This window comes from Notolabrus celidotus, chromosome 9 (assembly GCF_009762535.1).
Source record: "Notolabrus celidotus isolate fNotCel1 chromosome 9, fNotCel1.pri, whole genome shotgun sequence".
Taxonomy (NCBI): domain Eukaryota; kingdom Metazoa; phylum Chordata; class Actinopteri; order Labriformes; family Labridae; genus Notolabrus; species Notolabrus celidotus.
This window is the reverse complement of record NC_048280.1, coordinates 24,925,077-24,952,787: the sequence shown is the minus strand read 5'-3', so window position 1 is coordinate 24,952,787 and position 27,711 is coordinate 24,925,077. Positions and strand designations below refer to the sequence as shown.

The 27,711-nt window shown below is 39.0% G+C and overlaps 2 protein-coding genes across 2 annotated transcripts; both read right to left on the bottom strand.

Annotated features, from left to right (window-relative positions):
• Window positions 1–691: 691 nt before the first annotated feature.
• On the bottom strand, window positions 692–15,405 carry ppp2r2aa (protein phosphatase 2, regulatory subunit B, alpha a). The gene is made up of 10 exons (XM_034691599.1): window positions 14,867–15,405; window positions 14,445–14,519; window positions 11,578–11,675; window positions 10,015–10,180; window positions 9,714–9,826; window positions 6,708–6,885; window positions 5,748–5,912; window positions 4,759–4,928; window positions 4,505–4,596; window positions 692–4,181 (listed from the first exon to the last, which is right to left on the bottom strand). Exons 1-10 carry the CDS (start codon window positions 14,871–14,873, stop codon window positions 3,902–3,904), a joined length of 1,344 nt encoding a protein of 447 aa, XP_034547490.1. The 5' UTR covers window positions 14,874–15,405; the 3' UTR covers window positions 692–3,901.
• Window positions 15,406–20,887: 5,482 nt separating this feature from the next.
• On the bottom strand, window positions 20,888–27,282 carry vps33a (VPS33A core subunit of CORVET and HOPS complexes). The gene is made up of 13 exons (XM_034692144.1): window positions 27,118–27,282; window positions 26,784–26,849; window positions 25,363–25,490; window positions 25,055–25,241; window positions 24,783–24,899; window positions 24,470–24,644; window positions 24,166–24,359; window positions 23,299–23,425; window positions 23,056–23,123; window positions 22,506–22,643; window positions 22,180–22,317; window positions 21,925–22,093; window positions 20,888–21,266 (listed from the first exon to the last, which is right to left on the bottom strand). Exons 1-13 carry the CDS (start codon window positions 27,217–27,219, stop codon window positions 21,073–21,075), a joined length of 1,803 nt encoding a protein of 600 aa, XP_034548035.1. The 5' UTR covers window positions 27,220–27,282; the 3' UTR covers window positions 20,888–21,072.
• Between the last annotated feature and the right edge of the window lie 429 nt (window positions 27,283–27,711).

Sequence of the window (27,711 nt, the reverse complement as noted above, 5' to 3'; positions counted from 1 at the left end):
TTTTACTGTTTTATTATCTTAGAAATTTATTTTATTTTGGTGATTTTAATTTCCTGTGTTGAGTTTTAACATCTTATTTTACCTCCAGTGTTTCCTTATTAAGATATCATGAGAGCGTTTCCTCAGTTCGTTCAGCAACTTCTTTTTTATTTCTTTTATTTTTGTTGTTTTTATTACTATTGTTGCATATATTGTGGGGTGGGTTTGGGATCATGGCTGAGGGTGGGATCTTTTTCTTAATTTATTCAATTTTAGGTTGTTTTTATGTACAGCACTTTGTGTTACAATGTCATTGTATGAAAAGCACTTTATAAATAAAGTTTGAGTGATTGATTGATCAACTAAAAAAGTACTTTGGCACTGCTATTATGTCCTGATAAGCAGACCTTTAGGACCTTGGAAGATTGTGTATCTGAGCTTGTGCAGGATTTGAGGATTGATGATAGTAGGAAGGATGGGCTTCTATCACTCACTTGCCAAATACGTGCTTTGCTGGCTTGACTTAATAATTAATGTGTGGGGTGCATGTGCTGTATACATTTGTGGAGGATGGGGGTCATCCCTCCCCATGTGTATTGATAGGATGTTTTTAAAGAGCTGGATGTCCCTGCTGAACATAAACAATCATATGTAAATACAGTTTACAGCAAGTGAATCCTCATACAAGAAGCATAAAGCAGTTGAAACAGGATTTAAAGTTGAAATTCTTTATTACTTCTCATCTAAATTGTACTTAATTCCACTTTACAAAGACAAACAAAGCTGTACAATGAACAATTTGTAGCTTTTTATCCCAAACAGATCACCAAAATTCTCCTACCATATTTATTTTAGAGCCCCTTCAAAGAAATGAAAACAAAAAAAAAATCATGAAATTCACAACAATAAAAAGTGCATTTCATTTTAAACTCCTGTGATACATGTATATATATTGCTGCTTCAAGTGAAAAACCTTTTAACTGCATTTTACAGTTTCCTAAGAGAATTTGACGATGACTTTATAGGGCAAGCAAAATCCAAGGTGTGTTCAACAACCATTATAGTGACCTGAAAGTCAAAAATGTAGGATCTTTTGGTAAATAAGGCCATTTTCATAAAGTCCTGAAAAGCTGCTCTATTGTAAAGTTATGGTTTTGATCATGGAGCAGCAGTAAATTCCCCTGAGCAGAAGGTTCAAGAAACATACTTGATTATCTTATTTCTTCTTAATGCTAGAAAAAGGCATTAGGGTTCTTCTGTACGTCTTAGTGGTCTATGTCATAGCATCAAACAATGGTCACATATGAAGGAGCGCAGGAAAGATGATTGGTTAGTTTTAACAGTTTACTCCAAACATCTTCAGTCTATGATGGCTATTTGTTGAAACAAACAAAAACAGATGTTTAAAAAGGGTTCATCAAAAAGGAGAATTCATCAACTCTAATTCATAAACTTTATATTCAAGAGATGTTTGCATTTCTCCATGTTGATTGATGCTTATTGTTTGTATTATCCCTGACTGTGAGATGGGACAAATGTGCGTCGTTACAAATGTTTATGCATACATGACATGAGGAAAATATGTTGAATATCCCAAATAAAAGTTTGCAATAGATGATAAAGGTTTTTTTCATATTGTTGCAAAATAAAAAAAAGAAGACTAGCGAAGTGTCTCATCCAAAGCAGATATTACTCAGAGCCCTGAGAGAGTGACACGACAGTTTCTTGGGGGCATGAGCACAAGTATAGTACACATAAGATCCAGTAGACGATTAGCTAATTGTGATGGCTTCAAATGTCATCAAACCGTAATTTGAAGTGAATGACAAATGTGGTTTTTATCATTCATTTCAGAAACAAACTGGCAGCATGTGTCTGAAGATTAAGGAAGCAGAAAAACAGCAGAGTTAACATTTTTAAGTAGTTTCCCATGTTTAACTTTCCACACAACAATCATCTGCAAATCAAGTGCTTCACAAGTTCTCCTTTTTTAAATAAACAAGTCCATATTCTCAGGAGGGAGAAGACATTGTCTAGTCAACTGACTTGACTAACTTTAGAGATAACTTGATCGAAAAGTACAAAATCAACAATAAATGTCGACTAGAATGACTCCTGTTTAGACCCTCAAAGGTCTAAAATTTCACAGCAAGAAAAAAAAAAAGATGTATAAACTAAACCATGGCACATAAACAGAACTGAAACCATCCAATTCTTGACAGTCTAACTGAAGTGTCCAAAATAAGTCCTACAGAAAACACCAGTTACAGCCAAAATAAAAAAATAAAACTGTTATAGTGCTTATGACTACAGAGGTACTAACACCTGAAATACTTTCTTTGGACATCGGTAGAAACAAAACACTCTCCTTGATGTCACAAGAAGTCCGTAGCTCTTAAAGAAACACCTGCCAGAATCAACAAAACGTCCCAAAGTCGTGACCAAAAGGTCGCCTGGTGAGGCAACCGTCCATCTATACTCGCTCTGAGACAGACAGCTAAAGAAACTACAGTGATCAGACTGTAATCCTATTGCCTTAATTCATACAAAAATAAATCTATAGTGATTATTTGTCTTTTATCAGGTACAGTACAAAACATCATAAAAAACAGAAAACTAAATTCAGAGGGAAAAGCAGTCCACCTTTTAGCAATGAAGAAACAAGACGGCAGCCTCAGACCAAGACAGAATCAGGCTGCATCACAACTCTATGCCCATCCACTTATACAAGCTTTTATCCTGAGCTGAGAACGGTGAAAAGGTGACCAGCATGACAGACGGACAGCTTCAAACTAATTTAACTAGCACGGGACTGTTACTAACTTTGGCACGGTTAGGCCTCATCCAACTCCTAAACCACAAAACCTGAAAACTACGCGCACTGCTTTTCATGTTGACATGATCAAGGACAACCCTGGTGGTGTTTCAGATGTTCGAGCTCTTAACTAAAAATGACATGCACATTGCTGCTGATCTTTAATCTAAATGCTGTCATTTCTCCACACAATGAAAATCAGCTCACAGGTTTGAAATATGATGTTAGATCGGTGAACATTTGTCAGGTGATGGCCGAGGAGCTGAGATCAGGGACTGTTCTCAAACTATGCTGAATGCTAGTTTCAAGGTGGGGAAAAATGGACGCTTGGTTGAATTTCATTGGATTAGGTTGTTAAATACTACAGTGGGCTTGAGTTTTCCTACCAAAACGTTCACTGTGATGGGGAAAAAGTCTGCTTCAAATAAGAGGATTTTCTTAGCAGCATAGAAATGACTATGAACCAGCGGCTGTCCTCAAATCTGATCTCTTCAATGTAGGCTGTTGTGGACAAAGGTCAGCAGTAATGCAAGCCCAATACCTTTGTAGAGAATGAGCTAATGAGTATCAAAGTGGTGAGGGAAGTTGGCACCTTGACAATACTTGGGGCGAAGGTATGGAGTGCTGACAGCTTGTAAAAGCAGCGATTCAGGCCAATCAAAAAGGAACTTGGTGAGAAAAAAATAAGAGTAGAAAGAATTTCCAATCAAACTAATCAAACACAGAAGCTACAAATACTTGGAACGATTAGTAGCTATGACATACAAATAAAGTGTGTCTGCATGGCACAAATAATCAAAGACAAAAGCAAAACGTGCGCTTTGAACACAGTTTCCCTTTGGTTTGGGATGTAGTGGAGTAGCAAACGTTTGCTTGGTGAAAAGCGAGTTCCTGCTGCAGAAAATTAAAGGCAATAAATCCCAAGTAATAGACTTAGAGCTATACACCCTGAATGATATTTTAAATACACATGGAAAGTGTGCTTGTGTATTTTTCTTGGACATAGAACATTAATTCCAAAACCCACAGAAAGCAGATCATATCAAAACTTGGGATTCAGCCAAAGTCAGATATTGTTTGTATGTGTGAAGGAGAAGCAAAAAACTGTTAGTTCAGTTTTTCCTGGAATATGTACAGATTGTTGGTGGTGGCAACAGCAATGATGTTGTCCAGAGGATGCCAGGCAGTGTGGAGGATCTTCTTGTTAAAGTCCAGACTGTCTACACTGATCTCATCCTTCTTGCGCTTCCCACCTGTGCTCACTTTGCGAGGTTTCAAGATGGATCGAGGCTTACTGTTCTCCCGCGACGCCTCTAGAGTCACATCCTGACGGTAGCCTCGGTCAAACATCCTGAAGAAGTTGTTGTAAGAACCGGTCATCACAACACTGCAGAGACAAAGCATGAGTGAGTTACAGCAAATCATATGGTAATGATATCGTGTAGGGAATACCCCTCTACCACCACACATTATCAAGTGCAGCCTTCTGCTCTGCACCGAGTAGATATGCAAAGTTAATGATAAGGCTTGAGACGAGAAGCTCTGTTCAGTAGCCTCAAATAGGAGTCAGCCCAAAACACTTGCATGCTTCATGTGAATCAATGAGGGGAATTCCAAAAGATGACTTTCTCAGAAACCGATTCTTCCTAACAAGGTTTACATGAACCAGAGAAGCAGCTCCGAAACAATTGTACCCTGATAGAAACTCACCTGTCGTTCCCGTTCCAACAGCACTCAAACTTATCGAAGATGCAGTCATTCTCATAAAGCGAGCACAGCTTACTCCTGAGATATTCATGCACCTGTGAACAGAAAAAAAACAAAGATGTGTTAGAGTTCTAAGTGTGAAAACAACATTTCCTAATGACCTCTGTGAAACACCACCCTCTTGTGGAGAGGCAGTATAATCATTTTGACCTTTCAATGTGCAACAACAGCTCTTTTTTCTTTGCAAAGTCACATACCTGATATGTCTCTACTGGCCGACTCTCCATGTTGAGATCCCAGATTTTGACAGACAGGTAGTCGCGTGTCATCAGGTATCGACCACTGTGGCTGAACTTGACGTCAGAGATGGAGGAGATGATTTCAGAGAAGAATGAGCGGTTGTTGGGATCCTCTGGTTCTTCAAACACTTAAAAAAAAGAAAGGAATGGGTATAGTTAGTACACCTTCATTATTTTTTAAAATTTCTATGAGTCCTAACTTCTTTACAAAATGACTGTTTTTGTATTTAAAGCCTCATCATCGTCCCTTCCTTTAAATTTTGGACACTCAATCCCAGGATATTTAGCTCTACTGACTACAACTCACTTTTAGAAAAACTCACAGCAGTAAAAATGTTCTGTCTGAATGAGGACTTTCATTCTTCATGTCCCATTTTCTTGGAAAGAAGACCTCACACGGGTTCACAGTGTTTTTCTAATAAGACTTCTCTTCAGGAGAGTTTGGGTCAGAGGCCAGCACTGCTGCCTCTGAACAAACAGAAAAGTTGGCTGTAATGAGGCTGCAACCCGTGACTTCCTTCTGCAAAAACACACTCCTCCTCTCTCACTAAAGCAAAGTCAAGATAACTGATGTTTGACACAACCTTTCACTTCCACATGACTTCCTCACTCACACAGCTGTGTGATGCTCACCAATTAAGAGTTCTGAGGAAACTGTAGAGTTTCAGTGTTCAGTGAGAGCAGATTTCTTGGCAGATGCTGTTGCCCAGTTGTTAGAAAAGCTAAACAAAATCTGTCTGAGATTTGAATAGAAATCTATTCAACATGCACTTTGATGAAGACAGCTCTTTGAGGAAACACTCGCCTCACAACTAAAGCCAGCTGACAGATGATTTTCAGAGACTTGATGAAAACTAAAGCACTGTCTTACTACTTAACACACATGCTCTGCTTTTACTGTCACACAGCTACCCTGCAGGCACACACTATGGTTTAAAGTAGCTTACGTTTGGTGTGCTGGTCACACAGCGCTGCTGCCCTCATGTCACACAGGCGGATGGTGCCTTTGCTGCTGCTGTAGACAAAAGTGTTGCACTGGTTTGGGTGGAACTCGGCTGCTGTGATCACCTCGGTCAACTCTTCCATGTTGGCCGGTTTAATGTCAACAATATCTTTAAAGTCAGGTTAAGGTGAAAAGGCAAACAGAAGTTTTCACAGCTTTTCACAGCTTGGAAAAATAACTTTCATATGCTACTTTTTTTCTCTAGGCTGCATAAACATTACACAGAAGTGACAGCGTGGACAAAGGAGACACCAGACAGAGTGATGAAGCAGCAGAGGAACTTATAGCGAGTTGAAAACATGTGAATATGTTGGTACCATTTCCCTGTAATACATGCAATGAAAGTATCTAAACCTGTTACCTGTTATTTACTAATGCACAACTTGCATTTTGTTGAACTTGCTATTTTAGACTCAGGCTGCGTGGAGCTGTGGAGAAATTATCCTTACTTTGGGGACATCTAGTGGTAGTATCAGACATAACACCCTGGTTATCACAGCTTGTAACGAATGCCAAGTCTAACTCGTTGAATATTTTAAAAGGCACTCAAACATTTAATTAACAACTAATTTACTCATCGACTTCAACAGGATAAATACATCCTTATATGGACAGAGTTCCAGATTTGGCAGAGGATGAGTAATGCTCTGTCTGCATGTGTCAAACTTGATTGACATGTGGTAGGCATAAACAGGATGCAAACAGGGGATCATTGACTGACAGTGAGTCAGAGCCGCCTCAAGCAAAACAAAAAAAACGGAACACACCTCTAACTATTTTACATAGGACAGCCATAGGAAAAAAGAAAACTCTTGACAACTTATGTTCCCTGAAAATGTTCTACAAGCTTCACCCTTAAACTGAAAACAAACTGCAAACATAACACATTCAAATCAAAGGATACTAAAGCTGCGGTCATTGATCTCCAGGTTCCACAGGTTAACACGCAGGTCATCAGCAGACAGGTATGTCTCACAGTCACTGTTGACTGAGATGGAGTTGATATGGTAAGTGTGAGCGTTTGAAAAGACTCGTCTAGGGCTGGCTTCAACCATCAAGTCCATCGGCATGAATACTGGAACCTGAGGAGAGGAGAGGAGAGGAGAGGAGAGGAGAGGAGAGGAGAGGAGAGGAGAGGAGAGGAGAGGAGAGGAGAGGAGTCATGTTAGATTTTTTATATTTTGCTGAAGAAAGGTGAAAGTTTGAATAAATACTGGTGCAAACAGTGAAAGCCATGCTTCTTTAAAATCACAATAGGATGGTCTAGCCCAGGTGTTCCCAAACTTTTCAGCCCACGACCCCCAAAATATAGGTGCCAAAGACTTGGGACCCCTACTGTCCCTCAAAGTGATTAAATGTTGCCTCATACTTCATTGACTTCAACTTCAAAATTAGTTTAACTACATAATTAACTGTTAGCTAACCCTAACTTTAGGAGTCATCTGGCAACAAAGAAAGGCAGAAAACTAATGAAATGTACTCATTTGCAGGGTTTTATCTAAAATGTAACAACATTTTTTGTCAATATTTTTACAATAATGGGTAAAATAAGAAAAATTTAGAATACTTAAAAACTATATAAAAAACTGGACCCCTCAGGGGGTCCCGGGACACACTTTGGGAACCCCTGGATCTAGCCCATGAGCTCCCACACTTTGTCATCCCAAGTACCCCCATATAGCATTAGCCTCTGTCAGAAACTCCCTTTTAAAAAACACTGTAAATACCTTGTGTTTTAAAATTGGATATTTACCTTTGTAATGTTCAACTTTTTCATATATAATTCCTATTTTCATTAACGACCAATAATCTTGTCATTCATTCTTTTAATTCAGCATCTTTTTCCTTTAAATCAAGGCCATTCTTGTTTGCTGCAGTAAAGCAATGCTGGCTCATACCAGCGAGTTTTAGAGGCCCAGGTGGTTCTCTGTGGTTGTGGCTCTTTTGCAGCCGAGTCATGTTCAGTCTGGTCGCCTTGTGCTCTTTTTCTTTGTAGATTTTGTTTCTATTTTAAGAGGAGGTGGGTGGCTCGTTTGCGATGGTGCAACAACTTTCTCAGGCTGTTTTCAAATCCTAAAGCTACATACTACCTACAACTAGACTGTACTGCGTTTGAAGGTAGGTATGACTGTTCTGTTGGATCTGTTCTGCAGTACCCGGGGCAGGCATTGTTGGATATCTGGGTTCGGACACTATGGAACACTACAAACATTAACTAAATAAAATAGAAAACAGACAACTAATGAGAAAAGAAAGGCTTGACATGTGAATCCTGCACAGCTCTTACCTCCTACCTCGTCTGAGATCACAGGCAACAGAAAAAAATGTTTTACGTCTGATCTAAAGCGAAAGTTAAACTAACAATGATGAGGAACGAAACTTCAGGAGTCAAAAGAAAGGCAACAAAGACAAAACCCAACATTGTTTGTTGCTTTCAATTCTATTTGAAAGCAAACTTATATAAGATAAACAGAAGTCTTTTATTTTGTTAACTGGTCTTGGTCTTGTCTCGGTCTTGCCCTGCCTAGGTCTTGCACTTGACTCAGTCTCGATCCCTAAATGTCTTGGTCTTGTCTTGGTCTCAGCTCACTCTTGTCTCAGACATGTCTTGGTCTCGGTTGATGTGGTCTTGACTACAAGACTACTACATCCTGAATTTTAGCCAAATCAGTATGTAATACTAGTATAGAAGGCGGTTTCGAAAACAGCCTCAGTGTCCCTCATAGCGGCTGCTTGATTCTGATTGGCTATTGGTGTATTTATTTATTTTTGTTAAATTAAAAGACTTGCATAGAGAAGAAACACATACATTTTAATATGCAGTGACTATAACATCTAAAAAATACTTTCTTAAAATCCCACTGTCACAAATAAAAGGAGTGTTTGTTTTTTTAATACTTGTTTAATTTCCAACCCTCTTCCTTTCAAGTTCTGAAGACCTCCTTAACACTACCTGGCTACCCCCATGAGGTCAAGACCCCTACTTTATAAATCTAGGTCTAGCCTCAATGCATAATTCTTCTCCATTCGAAAAACTCTATTTTAGCAAACAATGTCTAGAAGGATATTTATCATAGACTGTATAAATAATGGACGTAGTATCCATGACGTCACCCATCTGTTCCTGAGAGCTGTTTTGGGGCCAACCGACAGAAGCAGCCATATTGGAAATGCGGAACTCAACCAGGCAGAGTGTGACGTAAAAGGGGCGGAGTTTGAGCCTCCTAGCCAACAGCTATGTATTCCCATCCGGGAGTCAAGTCAGTCATGTGCTTATTTGGGCAAAAACTGATAATCTTAATATCTTCTGAACCATGACGTTAGAAAAACATTCACCCCCTGTACAGTGGGTGCCGATAGAGAAATTAGCTACATACAGCCAGGCCGTTTTTTGAACCAGGCTGTAAACATGTTTATTAATGCTGCAAAGATCATCTTTTTTGAATTGGTGTCTATGTGGTTTCCAGTGTTTCTGCAGCCAGACTCAAGCCGATTCTCGATGAATTGCAGTTTATAGCACTTCCGCATGGGCTTCATAGTTTGAGACCGGAGGTTGCAGTTTGATATTCATTCACATATACTGGGGGATTTATGCAAAAAGGAGAACATCCAGTAATAAATAGTTACATGAACAGCATTATGGAATGCAAATGTCATTACTTTGGTCCTGGTTGTACTTTTTGGGCAGTTATTAGTTTGCTTTTGTAGGAGAGGCATGTCTAGTAAACATCTGTATGAATCACATTGCTGAAGAGATTCCAGGAATCCTTTTTTCAACCTCAATTTGACATTAACATAGCTATCTAAAAGTGCAACCCAAACAGTCCTTAATTAAACATGGCTGATAACATAATTAGTAATCTATTCATTTTAACATTATCTGGACAGTGGTAAGGTTAATCATACACACCCGCAGAGTGGTAACTGTATTGAAATCTCTGTATCTTCCATCTTCCTCCTTCAAATTGTAGCCCTCTGGTCTCTTGTCACGCTCACTAATTTTCCACAGCTTGATGGTTTTGTCTGGTGATGAGAAAGAGCAGAGATCATGGAAAAATCTTCAGTGATAGAGGGAACAGTGTAAATTTAGATTATCCGCTTCCACATGACTTCTTCAGAGAGATGGATGGAAAAACTTGGTTTCAAAATTTCATCACCTCCACTTCCTCGTACAGTGAATCAGTTTAATCAGAAAAGAGTGGTTTACATACCGTTTGTAGACAAGAGGAACTGTGCCGCATTCTGCTGAGGCAGCCATCGAATCTTGTTGATCTTCTCCTCGATCTCAAGGCTTTTCAGGTAGTCGAACTCTGGCTCGTGGCTCTGGAAGGTGCTGTAAACATTGTACTCTCCTCTGCACTGCGGCTGACTCTTACACTGAAAAAAAAAACCAGATACAGCAGAGTTGATTAAAGTGTTGTTATGAGAGAAATTTAAGAACAATTATTATAATTACTAATTAATCTAAAGTGAAAAACAATGAATTCAGATTTTGTCCAAACTACACCTGTGACCAGGAAGTGGGCTATCTATCTCTATCTATTGCTCTAACGCTAGGTCTGTTGCAATAACCAGCATTGATTATAACCGTCATTTGAAATGTTGATTGTGTTATAAATTAGCATATTGTTATAATAAGTAACTATTTGGTTTGTAGTTGTGGTTCTTTAGGCTGGTTGCCACCCACTGTAAAAAAAACGGACAGATGAAGAAGAAGCGGCAGATGCAGAACCAAGACTTGGTTGGCAGCTAGCCTTTATGGTAGTGTGTGTGTTGCTTCTACTGCAGCGCACAACATGTCAGAGGAGAAGACCCATATATTCAAATTCTTTATCAGGACTAACCCCTTGAGATGGGTCATCTAGTTTACGAGGGGGTCCTACATAACACATGAAAGCAAGGCACTACATCTGAACCCTAAAAAATATACGGCACTAGTATCTGAGTTTTCTGGATTTCTTAAAAACCACAAGGTGTTTATGGACACTCCTCTCTGCAGGAAATGCAGAGCAACACTGACTGCAGTGCATACAGGATAACTTAAAAATGGACAGAGAAAGCTACAGACATGATCAGTGGACATTAGGCCAAAGATATCAGAGTGGTTAGTTATCTATGGTCTCACACGCAAGCTCTCCATCCCTGCACCAGTGAGTGATTTTGATTTAGTCTGCATATTGTTGTCAGATGTTGGGGCTTGTGGTCACCAGTTTATCTGGTTGCCATTTATACCCCTATTATTAGTGTATTTGTTTATTTGTGTACATTTTTTGTCAAACTAAGGTAGGAAGCTCTCTTCACCTCCCTATGCTTGTGTTCAGACGGTTTCGCCAAAGAAGACATGAGATATAAAACTGAAGATTCATCCAACCGATGAGCTTATTTTTCAATAAATATTGTGATAATATGTCCTAATACTGTATTCCTGATCATTTTTGGCCACCATAACTGTAAGGTAAAATTCTGATTTTTTGACAGCCCTGGTTAGAAGTACAGAAAGGCATTATAAGTAGACATTTTCTAAGGACAAAAAAATGATCTGCATTTACTTTTTGAACCACTGCTGATCTAGCTTACTAGCTTGTTTTGAGAGGAAAATACAGTTCTACATTTGTTGGAAGTTTTTGTTCTGTGTTTTAATTTTACACATATAGTTCTTTTGATGCATTTGATTGTAAAATTCAACTTGTGGAACCAAAATACGATCGAAACCTCACTACTTCAAACATCCTTAGTACACATTGAGTTCAGTCTGATGAAACAATAAAGCTTACCTCTGGTTCCTGCTGAAAGATGACCACACGGCCACCCTTGTCCCCAGTAGCAAGCAGCTCGCCAGAGTGGTTGAACTCAACAGTGGATATAATGTCAGCTGTCAAAAGGTATTGTTGTTAGCATATCATCACATGTTTCAACACTTAAAACCTTTCTAAGGTGGCATATATTTGTTTTGTGCATTTTCTGTGTTCATTCATTAAGAAGATATTTAGCTTTTTTTTTTTTTTGTAAAGTGTTTCTTGTTCCTCCCAATGATTTACAAATCTCCTCCAGCAGTATTTAAAACATTAGACATGTGCTCCTGGTTTTTCTACCTATGAGGGGTTCACTCCATGTCAACCGTAGTGAAAACACAACAGAGCAGTGACGTACGTCTGTTGTTTAAATACACTACAGTGTGCTAATGTGATGCAACTCAAAGACAACTAAACATTTTCTATGTGCAGCTATTCAGCAATTTAAAACGGAGAAGCATTCTCATCAAATCCCACAACAGAACAATCAATCCCTGTTTACAGGCTGGCACTATTCTGAGGGAACGCAATCCTTAATATAGACTGTGGTGTTGTTTCTCCTTTAACACAGCACACAAAGCGCCTGATACGACCCGACTCCATACAAACTCTCATGGAAAGCCTAAGCACTGCAGGCAGAGAAGAGGAGAGGCAAATAAACCTACAACCCTGTTGTGGTGTTGAGTTTACAACCCGTGTGCTGCTATGTGTTGACTCAAGGAGAGGCTCACATTTATACTTGTTCTCGGACGGAGCTTACAGTAAACAGCTGTGTAGTCCTTTACACACAAATAAGTCCAGCATGTACTGTAAACATACCTGGCAGAGGTAAGGGACTTTAGTCATTGGACAGTGGGAAAGGGACGGTTATGATCAAACTGCAAACTGTTTTATATAGAGGATTTACTGCCTGGAATATGCTTCAAACTATGCTTGAACAAAATCTCTTTTTAAAAAAAGTCATCAAAAGATTTGTTTTAAGCTTGAGATAGACTCAATTATTATCTGTTGTGATCTTCTGGCTGTATCTGTATTCTTTGTATTATTTTCTATTCCTCTTATAGATTTTTTTCACTTTTTCTCAGGGTTGCTGTGGCTTATTTCATGTTCAGCAATATTTTATATCTTTTAAGATGTTTTAAATTGTGATTGTAAACTACTGTTTTTTATTGTTCTGTGTGGACCCCAGGAAGACTAGCGACCACGTTGTGGAAGCTAATGGAGATCCGAATAAAGAATAAAGAATAAAGACTATTATTTCTTTTATGAAGGTAAACATTTGGTGTAAAATCACTATCCCTCTTAGCTGTATTTGCATCAATTAATTCCATGCACGGTGTTAAAATGCAACATTGCAAGTGTCAGCCAGTGTCTCTGTGAGCAACACAGGTATCTGATTCTGCAGGAGAAAAACAAAAACACTTCAGGACTGCAACAGCAAGGCATCTTTGGAGAAACAGTCAGACATTAAGTCAGCTGTGGCTTTGTTAGGGACTCGATTTTAGTACAAAAAGTCAAATTAAATCAGTTGTTAGTGTGGTTGTACTTGCTAACTAAGATGATTTCTCTAAATACATATTTCTGCTTAGGTGGAAGTAGAGGTCTCAAACTGTGTAACTGCCTGCATAAGTGAATGGAGTTCAGACAGAAAGTTTGTCTTTGGACAAACACATTACAAAATGCAAAACATGTAAGACTGGACCACTGAGCAGATTATTGCTCAACACAACATGCACGCATCAATGACTTCCTACTTGTTCATTGTTGTTTAATGGCCATGTCCTGCAGAGATAAACTGAGACTGTGCAATTTCCTTCCCCAGCATGCAAACATCACATTACAAGCACTGCACTAATACTCAGATAGGAAAAGTTGTGGCTGCTAGCAGTTCACAAAACTACGGTGGCCCTGAAGGACAAAACACATTTACAAAAGATGAAACACTTTTACAAAGTTGGAGACAAATTCACATTTTGGAAAACATTGTAACATTTTATCTTTTTACAACAAACAAATTTACTTTTAAGAAAACAGTTTTACAAAAGATGAAACACTTTTACCATTTCTGAAACAAATTAACATTTCATTTTTATGGAAAGGGAATGTACCAATTACCAGAAGTGATCTGTAAGTGATCAAATGAGGGGTCAATTAGTTTGTTTTGATGGAGAGAAACCAAACGGAGATGGACATGTTTTACATATTAGGACAACCTCGGGTCTCAGAGAGAGGTGTCAGACCTCAGATGAAAAAGCATCATGTCTCCCCAAAACTTTCATCATGTGTCAAAATTCAGATGAAACGACCTCAGACCACATAGCCTCAAACTAAACGAAGAAAGGCTAAAAGGAGTCAGGCAGGACGGTGTTCTGTCGTTTGTAAAATTGTCTCCAACTTTGTAAAAGTGTTTCATCTTTTGTAAATTTGTTTCCTGAAATGTAAATTTGTTTTGTCCTTGGTAAAAGTGTTTTGATTTTGTAATTTTGTTTTATGAAATGTAAAAATGTTTTCCAAAATGTAAATTTGTCTCCAACTTTGTAAAAGTGTTAGATCTTTTGTAAATTTGTTTTGTCCTTCAGGGCCACCGTACAAAACAGATGTATGGTGGCTCTCCTCTCTTTAATGTGTCTGAAGCAGATCCTGTGACTGTAAAAAACACTGACCTACTTGGGAACAAATAGCTTAATTCTTATCACAAGCGTTTCCCTCATTGAGCTGCATATTATAATAATAGATACCTAATAAGGAGAGTGCTGCAGTCATTAGCAGTATTTCAAAACAAGCATGCACAGGATGCTATTCACACAGTGCACGCTAGCCTCTGTTCGATGACCTCCACATGGACTTACCTTCTGCGACTTCATCATCTATAGCTCCTTTGACTTGGGAAAAGCACCACTGCACATCAGTGTTCCCACCGGCCCCTGCACAAGACACACAGACAAGTTTTCACCACACCTCCAACAGAATGCACGCGTTAGCCTGGTGCTAACTTAGCTATAGAGTTAGTCAGACAACATCCAACCCTACAGTGACAATGTATTCATTATATGTTGAACAGGCCTCGATGATTAAATGGCATTGGAAAATTAAACTATGTTTGTTATGGGAAAAAAAAACTCACTTTCACAGTCAGTGACACACATTAGCATAGCGTGCTAACTAGCTTACACTGTTGAGCCACACCAATGAGACAAACCATCATGTGTGCAGACTGTGTGAAGATTATCAAACCTTACACACTCTGACACTGTTTACTGTGTAGTTTTACCTGCCATGGTGAGAGACTCACACCGAGGTTCTCTGATACGGGCTCAGGCCCTGGACTGGAGCAGTGCTGACCCGGGTCGGCTCGGCTGGTTCTGACTGATGAGCAATGAAGGAAGAAACCTGTAAGTGCTGCTGATGACTCCGAGGACCGAACCAGTCTCAGTCCCGATGGATAGAAACTGTAAGAAAGCGTTTTCAAGCAAAGAAAGCAGACCACAATCCTCTGCAATGGATTTCAGACTTTGCACTCTACTTTAAGATTTCCCTCTCCCCTGCCTGTCCCAGCCTTACACTTTCAAAATGGCGCAGGGCGGGCGGCGCTCAGCAGCGAGCATCACTATAGATAGCTGCAGTGAGGGTTCTTCAGACAGTTTTACACTGAGCGGGCCCTGGACTGTCAGTAACCTTATGCTTTTTCCTTTTCCCGGAGTCCAATCAATGCAATGATTTAGAGTGCGTGTAATTTACAATGAAAAGTATTAAATACCTAAAAGAAAGCCGTGTAGTGGCTTAAACCCCGCCCGTGTGTGTTGTGAGAGTGAATTAAATCGAACGCACCCGCGCACGCAGGGAGTTTTCGCTTCACGTCAAAAAGGAAACTGCAATTTATGTCAAGTTCATTTTCGACTCCGACTAAAAGGACTCAGACATCGTTCATTATTAGTTTGGCTGATATTTAATACATTTTTAAATGATAACAATTAACATTATTTTTTGTTGTTCCTTGCACATTTACATTTACACCAGTGCTGTTTTCCCCCCTTACAGTAGGCTATTTCTCAATTGCTAAAACACTTAACCCTATTGTCTGAACCGAACTCCTCGCAGTCTGAACCCATGTATTGAATCAGTCACTCTTTTGGCAAAACCATAAGCACTTTTCACCTGTTAGACACAACTTGCAAACACATTCTCACTCACTAAAACACATTTTTGCACTGTGATGCACGTGTGTTGCATAATGAAGGTAGCAAAAGTGAAACACATTTGAAGCACAGATGTCACAGATAAATGTCACAGTCAAAATTAGAATATCGTGAAAAAGTTCAATATTTTTTGTCACTCATATATTATATTGATTCATTACACATAGAGTGACATATTTCAAGCCTTTATTCCTTGTTATTTTGATGATTTGGCTTACAGATAATGAAAACCAAAATTCAGTGTCTCAGAAAATTAGAATACCACATAAGATCAATAAAAAAGGGCATTTTAAACAGAAATGTCATGCTTCTGAAAAGTATTTTCATTTCTATGCACTCAATACTTTGTTGGTCTTCCTTCTGCATGAATTACTGCATCAATGCGGCGTGCCATGGAAGCAACCAGCCTGTGGCACTGATGAGGTGTAATGGAAGCCCAGGTTGCTTTGATAGCGGCCTTCAGGTCATCTGCATTGTTGGGTCTGGTGTTTCTCATCTTCCTCTGGACAATACCCCACAGATCCTCTATGAGGTTCAGGTCAGGTGAGTTTGCCCTACTGAACCAGACTGAGAGACCAATTAAAGTCTCAGGAAACCTTTGCAGGTGTTTTGAGTTCATTAACTGATTTGGGTGTGACACCATGAGTTTCCAGTATTGAACTTTGTCACAATATTCTAATTTTCTGAGACACTTAATTTTGGTTTTCATTATCTGTAAGCCAAATCATCAAAATAACAAGAAATAAAGGCTTGAAATATGTCACTCTATGTGTAATGAATCAATATAATATATGAGTTTCACTTTCTGACTTGAGTGACAAAAAATTTTGAAATTTTTAACGATATTCTAATTTTTTTATCTGCACCTGTAAGCCTGGATCCGGCACGCTGGGGTTTTTTCCACAGTTGCCTGGCCAGGGAGAATGTGGCCTGTGATGTGGATGAAGTCCTGTGGCCTGACCCGGCACGTAGACATGATGCTGTGGCTGAATGATTGTAGATACTGTAAGCACTTCAGTTTGATTTTGTGGATTACACTGTAATGTACTTCTCATTTCTATTTGTGTTTACTTTATTTTAACTGGATACAGGTGCTACATTAATTTAGCTTACTGTGAACAGTAAAATTATTTCTACAGCTTCATGTTCTGAGCATTGTGTTTTCAGTTTTTTGATGTAGTGTGTAATGACTGCTCAGTATTGTTTTAATTTTGATTGACTTGGGGTATGACATGACAACATTATTTGGTTTTGCAGGAAGAGTCAGAGGTGTGCTCATAGTGTTGAGAAAAGTGTGTTGGATGTCAATAAATGTGTTTTAGCAATTGAGAAATACTGTAATACATAATAGTAGCACCTGCTGTGATAAGACCTGCCACAGGACTTACTCTTATTAAATGTGTGTTTTGAGGTTGCCACCCTTAAATGGCCATTTCCTAAATCAGACACCAGGGCTGAACTAACCTGTACTGGGATCTATGGACTAAAGCAAGCATTTCCTGCTGCCCCCCTCCAATTGGATCTATTTTACACTATTGTCTTAGTACATTATGACCATAGAATTCAACAACAAAGTCATCTGTAATTGCTGTTCATGAATATCAGAACCCTTTAGCCACAATGAGACCCAGACCTCTGTTAATTTGACCAAATGCAGATTTATTCAGAAATATGCCACAATATAAGTTGACAGAATAAAGCCCTTGTAACAAGAGTTTAGACCTACATGACAGGCCCTCCGGGTAAGTAGGCCTAAGCTTAGATGATGAGAGCCCTATTCAACTCTGTTTATATCAGGCTTTGGCTGTATATTGCAAAGCAAGATTGCACCCATCAGTATAGCCATCGCCTGCCTCTAAGTTTAGAGCCCTCATCATGGCAACAATTAAATGCCATACAGTGAATCTGGGACCCCAGATCCTCTGAGAGTCTCTAAATCCCTTTGCGGGCGTCCACTATCTTTTCCTACATGGTGTGAAATCTGTGTGTTCACTGTTTAATTCAGGAAAAGTTATCCCTGTGACTGAGAAACAGCTGACATTGCCTTATTTTTGCACCACCATTTTTTTTCACATCCTATCAAGGGGACAAGCATTTTAAAGCTTTATCATTAAAGAATAAATAATACTGTTTTTGGATGCTACATAACCACACAAACATGTTTCATAGTTTCAATGTGGATATTTTTCAAATCTGCAAACAACACAGTGTCTAGATTGCAGATTAAAGCACTTTCAACACATCTGATGCATATGTTTCACTGTAGACTTTTTGCACTATATCTGTGCATCACTCTGCACAAAAGCTGTTTCCTGCAGCAGAACTTGATTCAAATGCGGATACAAACGCAAGTCTAGCTTTTATATTTGTGTTTGGAGACATTTATAATTTATAGGAACTGCATAGACCACACATCCCAGAAAGTCTGCCTGATCTCCGTCACTAATGAGCTTCGAGTCCATGAACAGGCTCTTCTTTAACAGTCTTCTTACTTTCCCACCATGAAATAAGTGGTCCATCTTGCAAGCAGCAAAGCACCAAACAGCACAGTGTAGCTGAAGAGGACAAATTTAAGGATCTCCTTGAATGTCCGGAGGAAGCGGATAAACAAGGGCTCCACATCCACATCCAGATGAAATTGCTGCGTCTTCTGTCTGCCAGCAGTTTGAGTCAGGTGTCCCATGTTCCCACCTCGACCCATCCTGCAAACATAAACAATACAACACAACAGACTAGAAACTTTCCACCAAAGAGATCTGTCTGAAAGCCCATGACACACACAGCAAGCACATAACAGCAAAGACAATCTGATTACTGACTTCTTGGTCTTTGTTCTATTGGTTAATGTATTATTAAATAGACCCAAGTTTAGATGTATAAGTGCTGCACATTGATTTGTTGTTTACCTCATAGAAGCCACAGTTTTAAAAGACCACTGTGAATAATTTATCTGTGAATTACTCCAAATGATCTCACTATTGATCTGCTTGAATAAAGTAGCAAACAACAGCTAATATTTTCCACATTCACCTCTCATGATGTCTAATTGTTGATGTTCGAAAAGACATATTCTGACACATCTGATTGTGTCCTTTTTTCATTCATTACTCTCTAGGATAGAGAAGTTAAAGTCAGTCTTAAAAAGGAATCATACTACAGTCAGAATAAAACATATTAAGAGTTTATGACACTTTTCTTGTGTTGATTTCTGGAACAGTTTGAGGCTTATCAGGCTGAAACCGAAACAGACACAATTTTAGCACGCAAGATTCACAAACAAGCTAACAATTTACTTTAAAATGAATAAATCATACCTTGGTTTTGTTGGGCAGGGCAGGACCGTATCAGGAAGTGGACTCCTATGCTTCCAGCCCTGAAGTCCAAGTTGTTGTGTGCCGCCCTGAGCTTTTCAAGCTCTTATGGCAGAGGAGGAGCCAAGAGCAATAAGTGCTCACAGGGATCTGAATCCCCTGTGGTTGATCTAATGGGAGTTTAAATCTGCAGTGCACCTGCTCCACAAACAGAGATTTCAAAGTGTTAGATTAGAAATCTAATTCACAATGTGAACTATTTTAAATCCTTCATATTCCAGCAAATAAGCGTGGAAGAAATTAACAAGAATTTATCCTATCTTGTTCCCAAAAATATCTGAGTGCTGTCAGCAGGTCTCTCTGTGTTCATAGTGTAAGGCACGGACAAGATATTGACTGAAACAGAGATCAAACACCCTCCTGCAGCACTGTTATCCTCTACCGGAACATGGAGCAAATGGCCTCCTAATTCAATCAGTGTCATGCACTGTCAAATCTCGGGCTGCCGTGGGCTGAGCTCTCCAGACAGCACAGGGCCATTACCGGCTGATCAGGGGGCCTGTTACTGTGCTAATTGCTCCTTCAGAGAGCTGGATCACTGCTGACGGATACACTCCCATCTCTGCTTCTCATCTGCTCTCCATGTCCACAATCAGCCTGTCTTTCTGAAAATGTACCTAAACAATAAGCAAAATGGCTTCCTACATGTCAAAGTAATTCCACACTGATTTATTTCACAGTTGTAAGGACTTTATTTACATTTTTTTTATCCCCGTTAAAGCCAGACAAAAAAAAAAACTGCGAACAAAACTTTCAAATATCAGATTTCCTTTCCTTAAACACGACAAAACCCAAATTTAAATTAAAAAAAAAAAAAAAATACATATGTACAACTGCTATAGTAGGACGGTGACCTCAGAGGCTGTGAGTTATATTACCTCATGGAAACTTATTAAAGGTGCCCTGTGGAGTTTATGACCACGAGAGGTGCTGTGGAGCAATGTTTGGGGAGGAAGGGGGGTATTGGTTTGATTTAGCATGCATGCTACAAGCAATCTGACACAATATTCAACATATTCACAAGGCGGCCATTTTCTCTGATGTCACACTCTTGAACATAAGCACAAATGCTATTATGAAGAGGATGTTTTGATGTTCCAGGTTACAAATTGTATTGATACAGGATAATAGAGAGATAAATCAGGAGGGATATGAGCTATAAGTAGAAGTAAAACATATTTTATTACTAATAAATACTGTATAGGTCTTAAATATAATGTACATTAAAATATTGCCCCATATCCCTCCAGAGTTAATCCAATTTTATGTGTGAAGCAGATTTAATATGACTCAATGCGCTATACAGGGGGCACCCATCATTAATCCACCCAGATAGAAACCTCAAGCAAGACCAGTCACTGATGAACAGTCATCTACCTCGACTGGATCTTCAGTATCAATTGTCTCAAATTTTTGTCAGTGTTTATGTTTGTAAAATTGCAACCTGGAACACAGCAGTGTAGCATTATAACAGCATTTGATCTTTCTACTCTGAGCCTGATGTCAGGGAAAAAAGCAGCTATGTGAATACAGTGATTCCACTCTCCCGCAGTGGGTGGTGGTACTGTTACGTTAAGTGCAAGAAAGCTCCAGAACATCAATGTCAGGCAAACAACATGGATAAAAGAAGGCACAACTCAAAGTATCAAGTACAATCTGATATGTTAATGTAAAGAAAGGAAAGCCTTTGCCATGTTTGTAAATCCTCAAAGATGTAACCCTGAATGTAAACATGAATTTGTTTATTTACAAGGGGAGCGCTACAGGTCACCTTTAAAGAGTGCATTGTTGCTAAACCTGCACAAACATCAATGAAACACCTGCAGTACACTGATACAGACATAAAAACAGCAGCTGAGGTTTTCTGATGGATGGCGTGTTTGATGTGTCCAGGTGTGCATGCAGCTGACTCAGGGGGTCTGAGATTCAGGTCGGTCCATGAGGGATTTGATCCAAGTTGTGCCGTTCATTAGTTTTGTGGTGGCTATAATGTACTCCATGCCACTGTCTTCCATCTGAGAGAGGAAGCGCAGAGCGGCTATTTCTGCATACGTCACCCCACCGAGGAAGAACACCAGCGTTGTCCGGTTCTCCCCCTGCTGGCCTGAATGACGGGGAAAAAAAGGGGATCAGTGGTTACTAATCACTATAGGAGCTGTTTTAAATTAGAGGAGAAACATTTCAGTAGGTTTTTAATTCAAATCACTGACATGGCAAATTTATTTAATTAAAACTAACAAGACATCTCAATGAAAAAAGAGGGCAAGTCCAATCTGCTTAAGCACATTATTTGAAATGTGAAAACACTAATTTCCCATCATCCTCCCCCCAGGTCAGTCCTCTATTATCACCTTTTAAAATTCAATTTAAAGCAGGCATGTAGAATCAAGCCCACTGTCCAATGCCCGAACTCAGTCCTAATTAGCACATTTCAAATTGAGTGTATAATTAAATTCATTATTCAGATCAGTCCAACACCTATTACTGCCAATAGGAAAGATGGACAGACTAAAGGAAAGCACTGAACACTGACTGTGTGTTGTTATCAAGCTTTCTCTTCAACACACACAGAGGAACCACAAACACTTGCAGTGCCTCTGTGGTACCGTCAGCTTTGTGTCATCAATCTGCTACTGGTCAGCATTTGACATGATGGAAATAAAGCCTGCATCTTATCTACACGCAGCAGGCAGGCAGGTTGTTGGCTTCTATTGTGTAAAGCAAGCAGCAGAACAAACAGCAGTTTGTACATCGATCCTTACGTTTCTTATGAAGCCCGGCAGGAAGCTGTTGTCTCTCCTCAAAGTGCGGGCCTGGGAGCATCTTCAGCACCTCTTCGATGCTGCGCCACCCGGGTCTAGCCAAGACCTGGGTCAGTCGGATGCTCAGGGGAGCGTAGCCACTGTACACGTAGGAGATGTCGTTTGGGTTCTGAAACAAGTAAAAAGTCAAAGAGTTGAAGGAATCATCTAAATGCATCAGTTAATTATTCAAAGTTATCTTTATCCTTTTTTTACCTGCTCATTGGCGTCCTCCATCCACAGTTTAAGAGTTTTTCTGATAGTGGGGTAGTTGTTCCTCGAGTTCGTTTGTGGCTTCAGAAGACCCCCCTTCTCCAGGTTGTTTAATGTTAGTATGTGTTCATATCCATAGGTCTAAACAACAAAGAGAACAAAGACCTTCTTATAAAACAGCCACCAACCAGTTTCATCCATTTAATGCAATTTAGTAAACTTTGAAAAGAAATCCAAAGTACACAGAGATAACCCACATTTTTTTCATATAGATAAGTGACAACATCACATCATTTAAAACAAACAAACAAAAAACTAAATAACCATACCTGGAGAATCTCTCGCTTGTAGTAGTCAAACACTTTCTGCTTGAGGCCGTTGTTGCAGACAGACTGCATACACACCAGACGTAGAATCTTGATCAGTGGATCCTTCTGGGCGATGCAGTCCTCTATGTATGTGTTCACCTGGGTGGTAAAAATACAGATTATCAGAAATAAGTCAAACCATGTATAAAATTACAAAAACAGAGTTAAAATTTTGTTTTGTTTTTATATAATCTCATTAAAACCTGTAACCAGGTGAAAAACTGAAAGAACAAAGGCAACCTGGCATTTCTTTCTATTTGAAGGATTTTTAAAAAACCCAAGTAAAATCTTATGAAACCATAATTAATCTGTATGCATGTTCTTGTAAGGATATCATTTTTTAAAGATTACTTTGGATCTTTTATGCCTCTGTTGAGAGAGATAGGACAGGGGGTAGAGCACTGGGAGAGGGAATGGGGATTGACATGCAGCTAAAAGTTATCTTTGGTTATATAGTTATTTATTTATGTAGTTACCTATACTAATCTATAATTGATAAATTAATGAATACCTTGTCTGTGTCAACTCCAGTCATAAACTCCTGCTCCACTGTTAGATTATCAAAGAAGGCCTCAGATGCTGAAAGAAGACACATAAGCTAGATTTACTACCTTTACACAAACCTCATGATAACTTAAAGATAAGATATGCTCCAAAACGAATTATACAGAATTCTACATTCCTTAATAACAGGATGTATAAAACAAATCAGGTATGTTTAAGGTAAAAAGAGTGTTCTTATGTTTTCACACACTGGTAATGTCTTTGATCAGCTCTGCTATTGAAGTGTGGTTAGCCAGCGAGCTTCTTGCTGCCTGCATGTGAGGCAGCTGAGACACAAACTGCTTTATTTCTCCCACTGTTTTGGCATTATGGCGCTCCTGGAAGACAAGAAAAAGAAACATTCTTGCTATGTCGTTTAGGTTGAATATGACAACTCAGAAAAACAAACAAGAAACCCCAGCACTTAAAAAAATGATTCTTAGTTAATGTTAAACTCAACCACACGGGACTGCAGTGATGAAAATTGTTAGGTACTGATATGATAGACAATTAATTTGCACCAAAGACAAGGGAAAATATTTTTTTTTTCACTCAATAAAAACTCCTTAACATATGAAAAAAATATTTGAGTCCATTGTCCATCAAACATAAAATCCCTTTCAGACACAACAACAAAAGAAGAACAACACACGTAATTAATAATGTTCTTGAAAACCTATTTAATGGAAGAGTCTTTTCTTATAATACCCACAAACCGCATGCTCAGGTAACCACCTCCCAGCATAGGAAAGTCTCTACACAAGTTTTTTATTTTAGTTAAAACTGATGTATTTTGATCTGATAAGAGACGATACTATTTCTGGATTTGTTTAAGTTCTGCTTAAATAGTTATCTAATCTGCAAGTGATTGTCATCACTTCTGTTTCCTCATGGATTTCCATTTCTGACCTTCGTGGTAAAATGCCACAGAGATTATGATCACATTAGATCAGCTGGGATGTCTGGAAGTGATCCGATATAGCTCCATTACAGCGCCTCACACAACAACTACCTACTTTTAGCACTACCGTCTTTATTGATCAGTCAAATATGCCAGAACAACAAAGGTTAGACCTACCTCAAAAGCAGCAGAAATGATTTTGGCCTTCTTGCTGAGTGCTGCTCCCACAGCATTGAAATTCTTGTCCCGTATTTCTGCGTACAGCTCCTCTGCTGAGTTGAGCTGCAACTTCTTTGGCTCTGTGGGTAAATCTTTGCTTGCCTCACCTTGTTTCTTCTGCGCAAACTTTTCAGGGGGCAACTTCACATAACCTGCAAGTCAGAGGGGGTATAAACAAGGGAAATCAGAGCACAGTAAAGGGTGCATGTACAGTGATTTAACATTTAGACATAAAGATGCAGAGTAAGATATTCATTCTCACCGTTAGTGATTCCATAGATCTCGTCAATAAGACCCTCGTATGTGAGCTGTGTAGCCAAAGGGGTTAGCAGGTCGACGTTCCGGTCCAGGAGCAGCAGAGTGTCAAAAACAGGGAGGATCTGGTTCTGAATGCCTGCAAACTCCCTCTTCATCCTCAGCATCATGTTGGCAACATGCTGAGAACAAGCACAGAAATCATTTCTCAGACACATGAATTACCTTCACATATTCATTGACCATCTGTACACAGGAAACAAGCTGTTTAGATATAATACTGAATCAGTTTTCATTTGAAATTCGGCCGTCATACTGACCCGAGCGCATTCTCCTTTCCCATAAATTTGAGGGATGGTGCCGTATAGTGCCTGTAACGTCATGAGGCCTTTGGCTGTGTGGTAAAGGCTGGTTTGGTCATTTTCCAAGTAGCACTCCTGTATAAGACATAAGAGTAAAACACATCATGACAGGCAGAATTACACCATTATAAATCAATAACAAACGTGTCTTTAAGTGCAGTGATTAACATTAACTATATACAACAGACACTTCATAAGAACAGCATCACAAATGTACAAATTAAACCCACCCTAAAAGCACTTTCATACTCCATGGAGAGCAGGTCCCCATCGTACGGAATCAAGTCCAGGATGTACTCGTCAATGTTGATAAAAGAGGCTAACACACCCTGCTCTTTCAGCCTCTGTTCACACAGCATGCTCCTTCGAGGCACAAACAAGATGTGGAAGTCTCTTGCTGAGTGCATCTTGTCCTCACTAAATGGTGCACAATCAGAAAGGAAGTACTCAATACTGGGGACAGCTTTGCAAAAGGACACAGGGAGTGAGAAGACTTTGCTCTATACACCGTGGGGCTGAAAATGTGACATAAACAAACCTGAACACATTCTCAGCAATGATGTCCATGAGCTCAAGCCGTGGACGGACAAAGAAGATGATGTTTTTGACATCAGCAGAGGGCAGCCTGCCACTCTTGAGGGTGAACATCTTTTCGACTTCATGCTCCTGAAACCACAGAAATGAACACATTTGATTTTTACGATCATCAAAAGCTTCAGTTATGATGATCCATCTGTAAGTGAGAAATTAGCAGTGGTGGACAAAGTACACAGCTTCATTACTTAAGTCTAAAAGCATAGATCCTCCAGGTCAAATATTACTCCAATACAAGTGAAAGTTGCTCTGTCAAAGTATTACTTGAGTTAAAGTACTGGAGTACTTGCTTTTAAAAATACTTAAGTGTTCAAAGTACTTCTTAAAAAAATCTAAAATGTTGTGTTTTCACAATACATAAATGAAATCCTGAATAAATAGGAGTACATTATGTTACATTATGTTTATTTAGAAACCATTTTTTGAAATCTCTAAAAACTATATCATGGAATAAAAACAGAAACTAAGTTACTCCAAGCACAGACAACTTAGTTTGAAATGTTCATCTGGAATGAAAGACATGTTACGTAGCTCCACAGACTTTCTCAGGTTGGATAGTGAATTTTTGTATGTATGGACAGAAACAGGGAGAACATTTCAAATGATACGTATCATGCTTCATTTCAAAAACCTCTATCACGGGTTGAAGATATGGCCATGGGTGTTCAGTTGGAGAATTACAGCCATCATTACCACCTCTAAATGAACTGCACAAACACATTTTACTGTCTTAGGGATCAGATTTCAGAAAAGAGAAGGAAATTCATGAGCTGACTTCAAAGCAAAAGTAGTGAGTAACTTGAGCATTGATAGAAATGTAGAGGAGTAAAAAAGTACAATAATTGTCTTCTGAATGTAGTGGAGTAATAATAATAATAATAATAATAATAATAATAATAATAATAATAATAACACATTTTATTTATAAAAGCGCTTTAAAAGATTCTCTAAGACACTTTACAGGAAAATAAATTATGCAATAGAAAAGCAAAGGAAAACAGTGCAAAAAAGCACAGAAGAGCAAGGCAGCAAAATAAAACCAAACGAGAAACAATAAAACAAAACAAAAACAACAACAAAAAATCAATCAATTATAGTTTAAAAGCCTTTGTAAATAGGTGGGTTTTGAGTCCGGATTTAAATTTGGTGAGTGAGGGAGAGAATCTGAGGTGTTGGGGGAGAGAGTAAAAGTAATAAGTATCTACAAAAATGAATACTCAAGTAAAGTACAGATACTCAAAAATTGGACTTAAGTACAGTACTCAAGTAAATGTACTCTGTTACTGCCCACCACTGGATATTAGTGTTAAAATCTTCTAAATCAGTACTATCCTCATACACAACATTTGCACAGAAAGCACTTACCTTCAGTAGAGAGTACTGAGCTATGAGTCCAAATGGTCCCGTCAAATATTCATCCCAAACAATGGCCTAAAAAGAGAAAACAATCACCAGTATGCGGAAATGTTTCTGTAGGTGTTATCACTGCCTAAGATACAAGCTAAATGCTTTAATGATATGCGCAGCCCCTTTAAAGACAAACATACACTCGTATCCAGAACATTCTGTTTAAGAATATTAAATATTTCAAGTATATACTAAGATTTTACTTATTGTTGTGTCCAGATACACAGCTCCCTGATAGAGGCTGAGGGGGAACCAGCCAAACTACCCGTGCATACTTATTGATCTCCTTTACCTTGCTTCCCGCACATTTGTCCAAAAATTCCCGAAGCTCTTTCCGTGCTGCTTCTCTCAAAATGTTTAAATTAACTCTGCCGTAGGAAAGGTGCGCAGCCATCTTTCAGTATCACAAACACAACCAGTCAGGTGACCACAGTGGAGAGCATGTGTCACGTGAATCACCAAAGAGGATACAAGATCAAGATAGTCCACACCGTGGTGACGCCAGTGATGTAGCCGAAAAAATATACTTATTCCTTATTACCTTAATTATCTTTCACTCACAGCCCATGTAAACATCGTGTCCGAATCCATCGTATATCTAAAATAACATTCATGGTAACGTCTTCTATACAAGCAAGCCCACTGGCTCGTAATTTATCCGTTTAGCAGCTAATTCGTAACGCGCATGCGTATATGGAAAAACTTTACTGAAACCTGATTGGGAAGATTTGGGGGTCTTGTGGGTGTATTTCCATTTTTGATAGATTGAGCCTGTCTAAAACCTTAGTCTAAAACATGTCTGTGCACACTGCATACATCATATGGAACATTCAAGATTTTGAGTGCCTTTCATTCAGAGCGCGAACCCGGAAGTATGACGGAGATA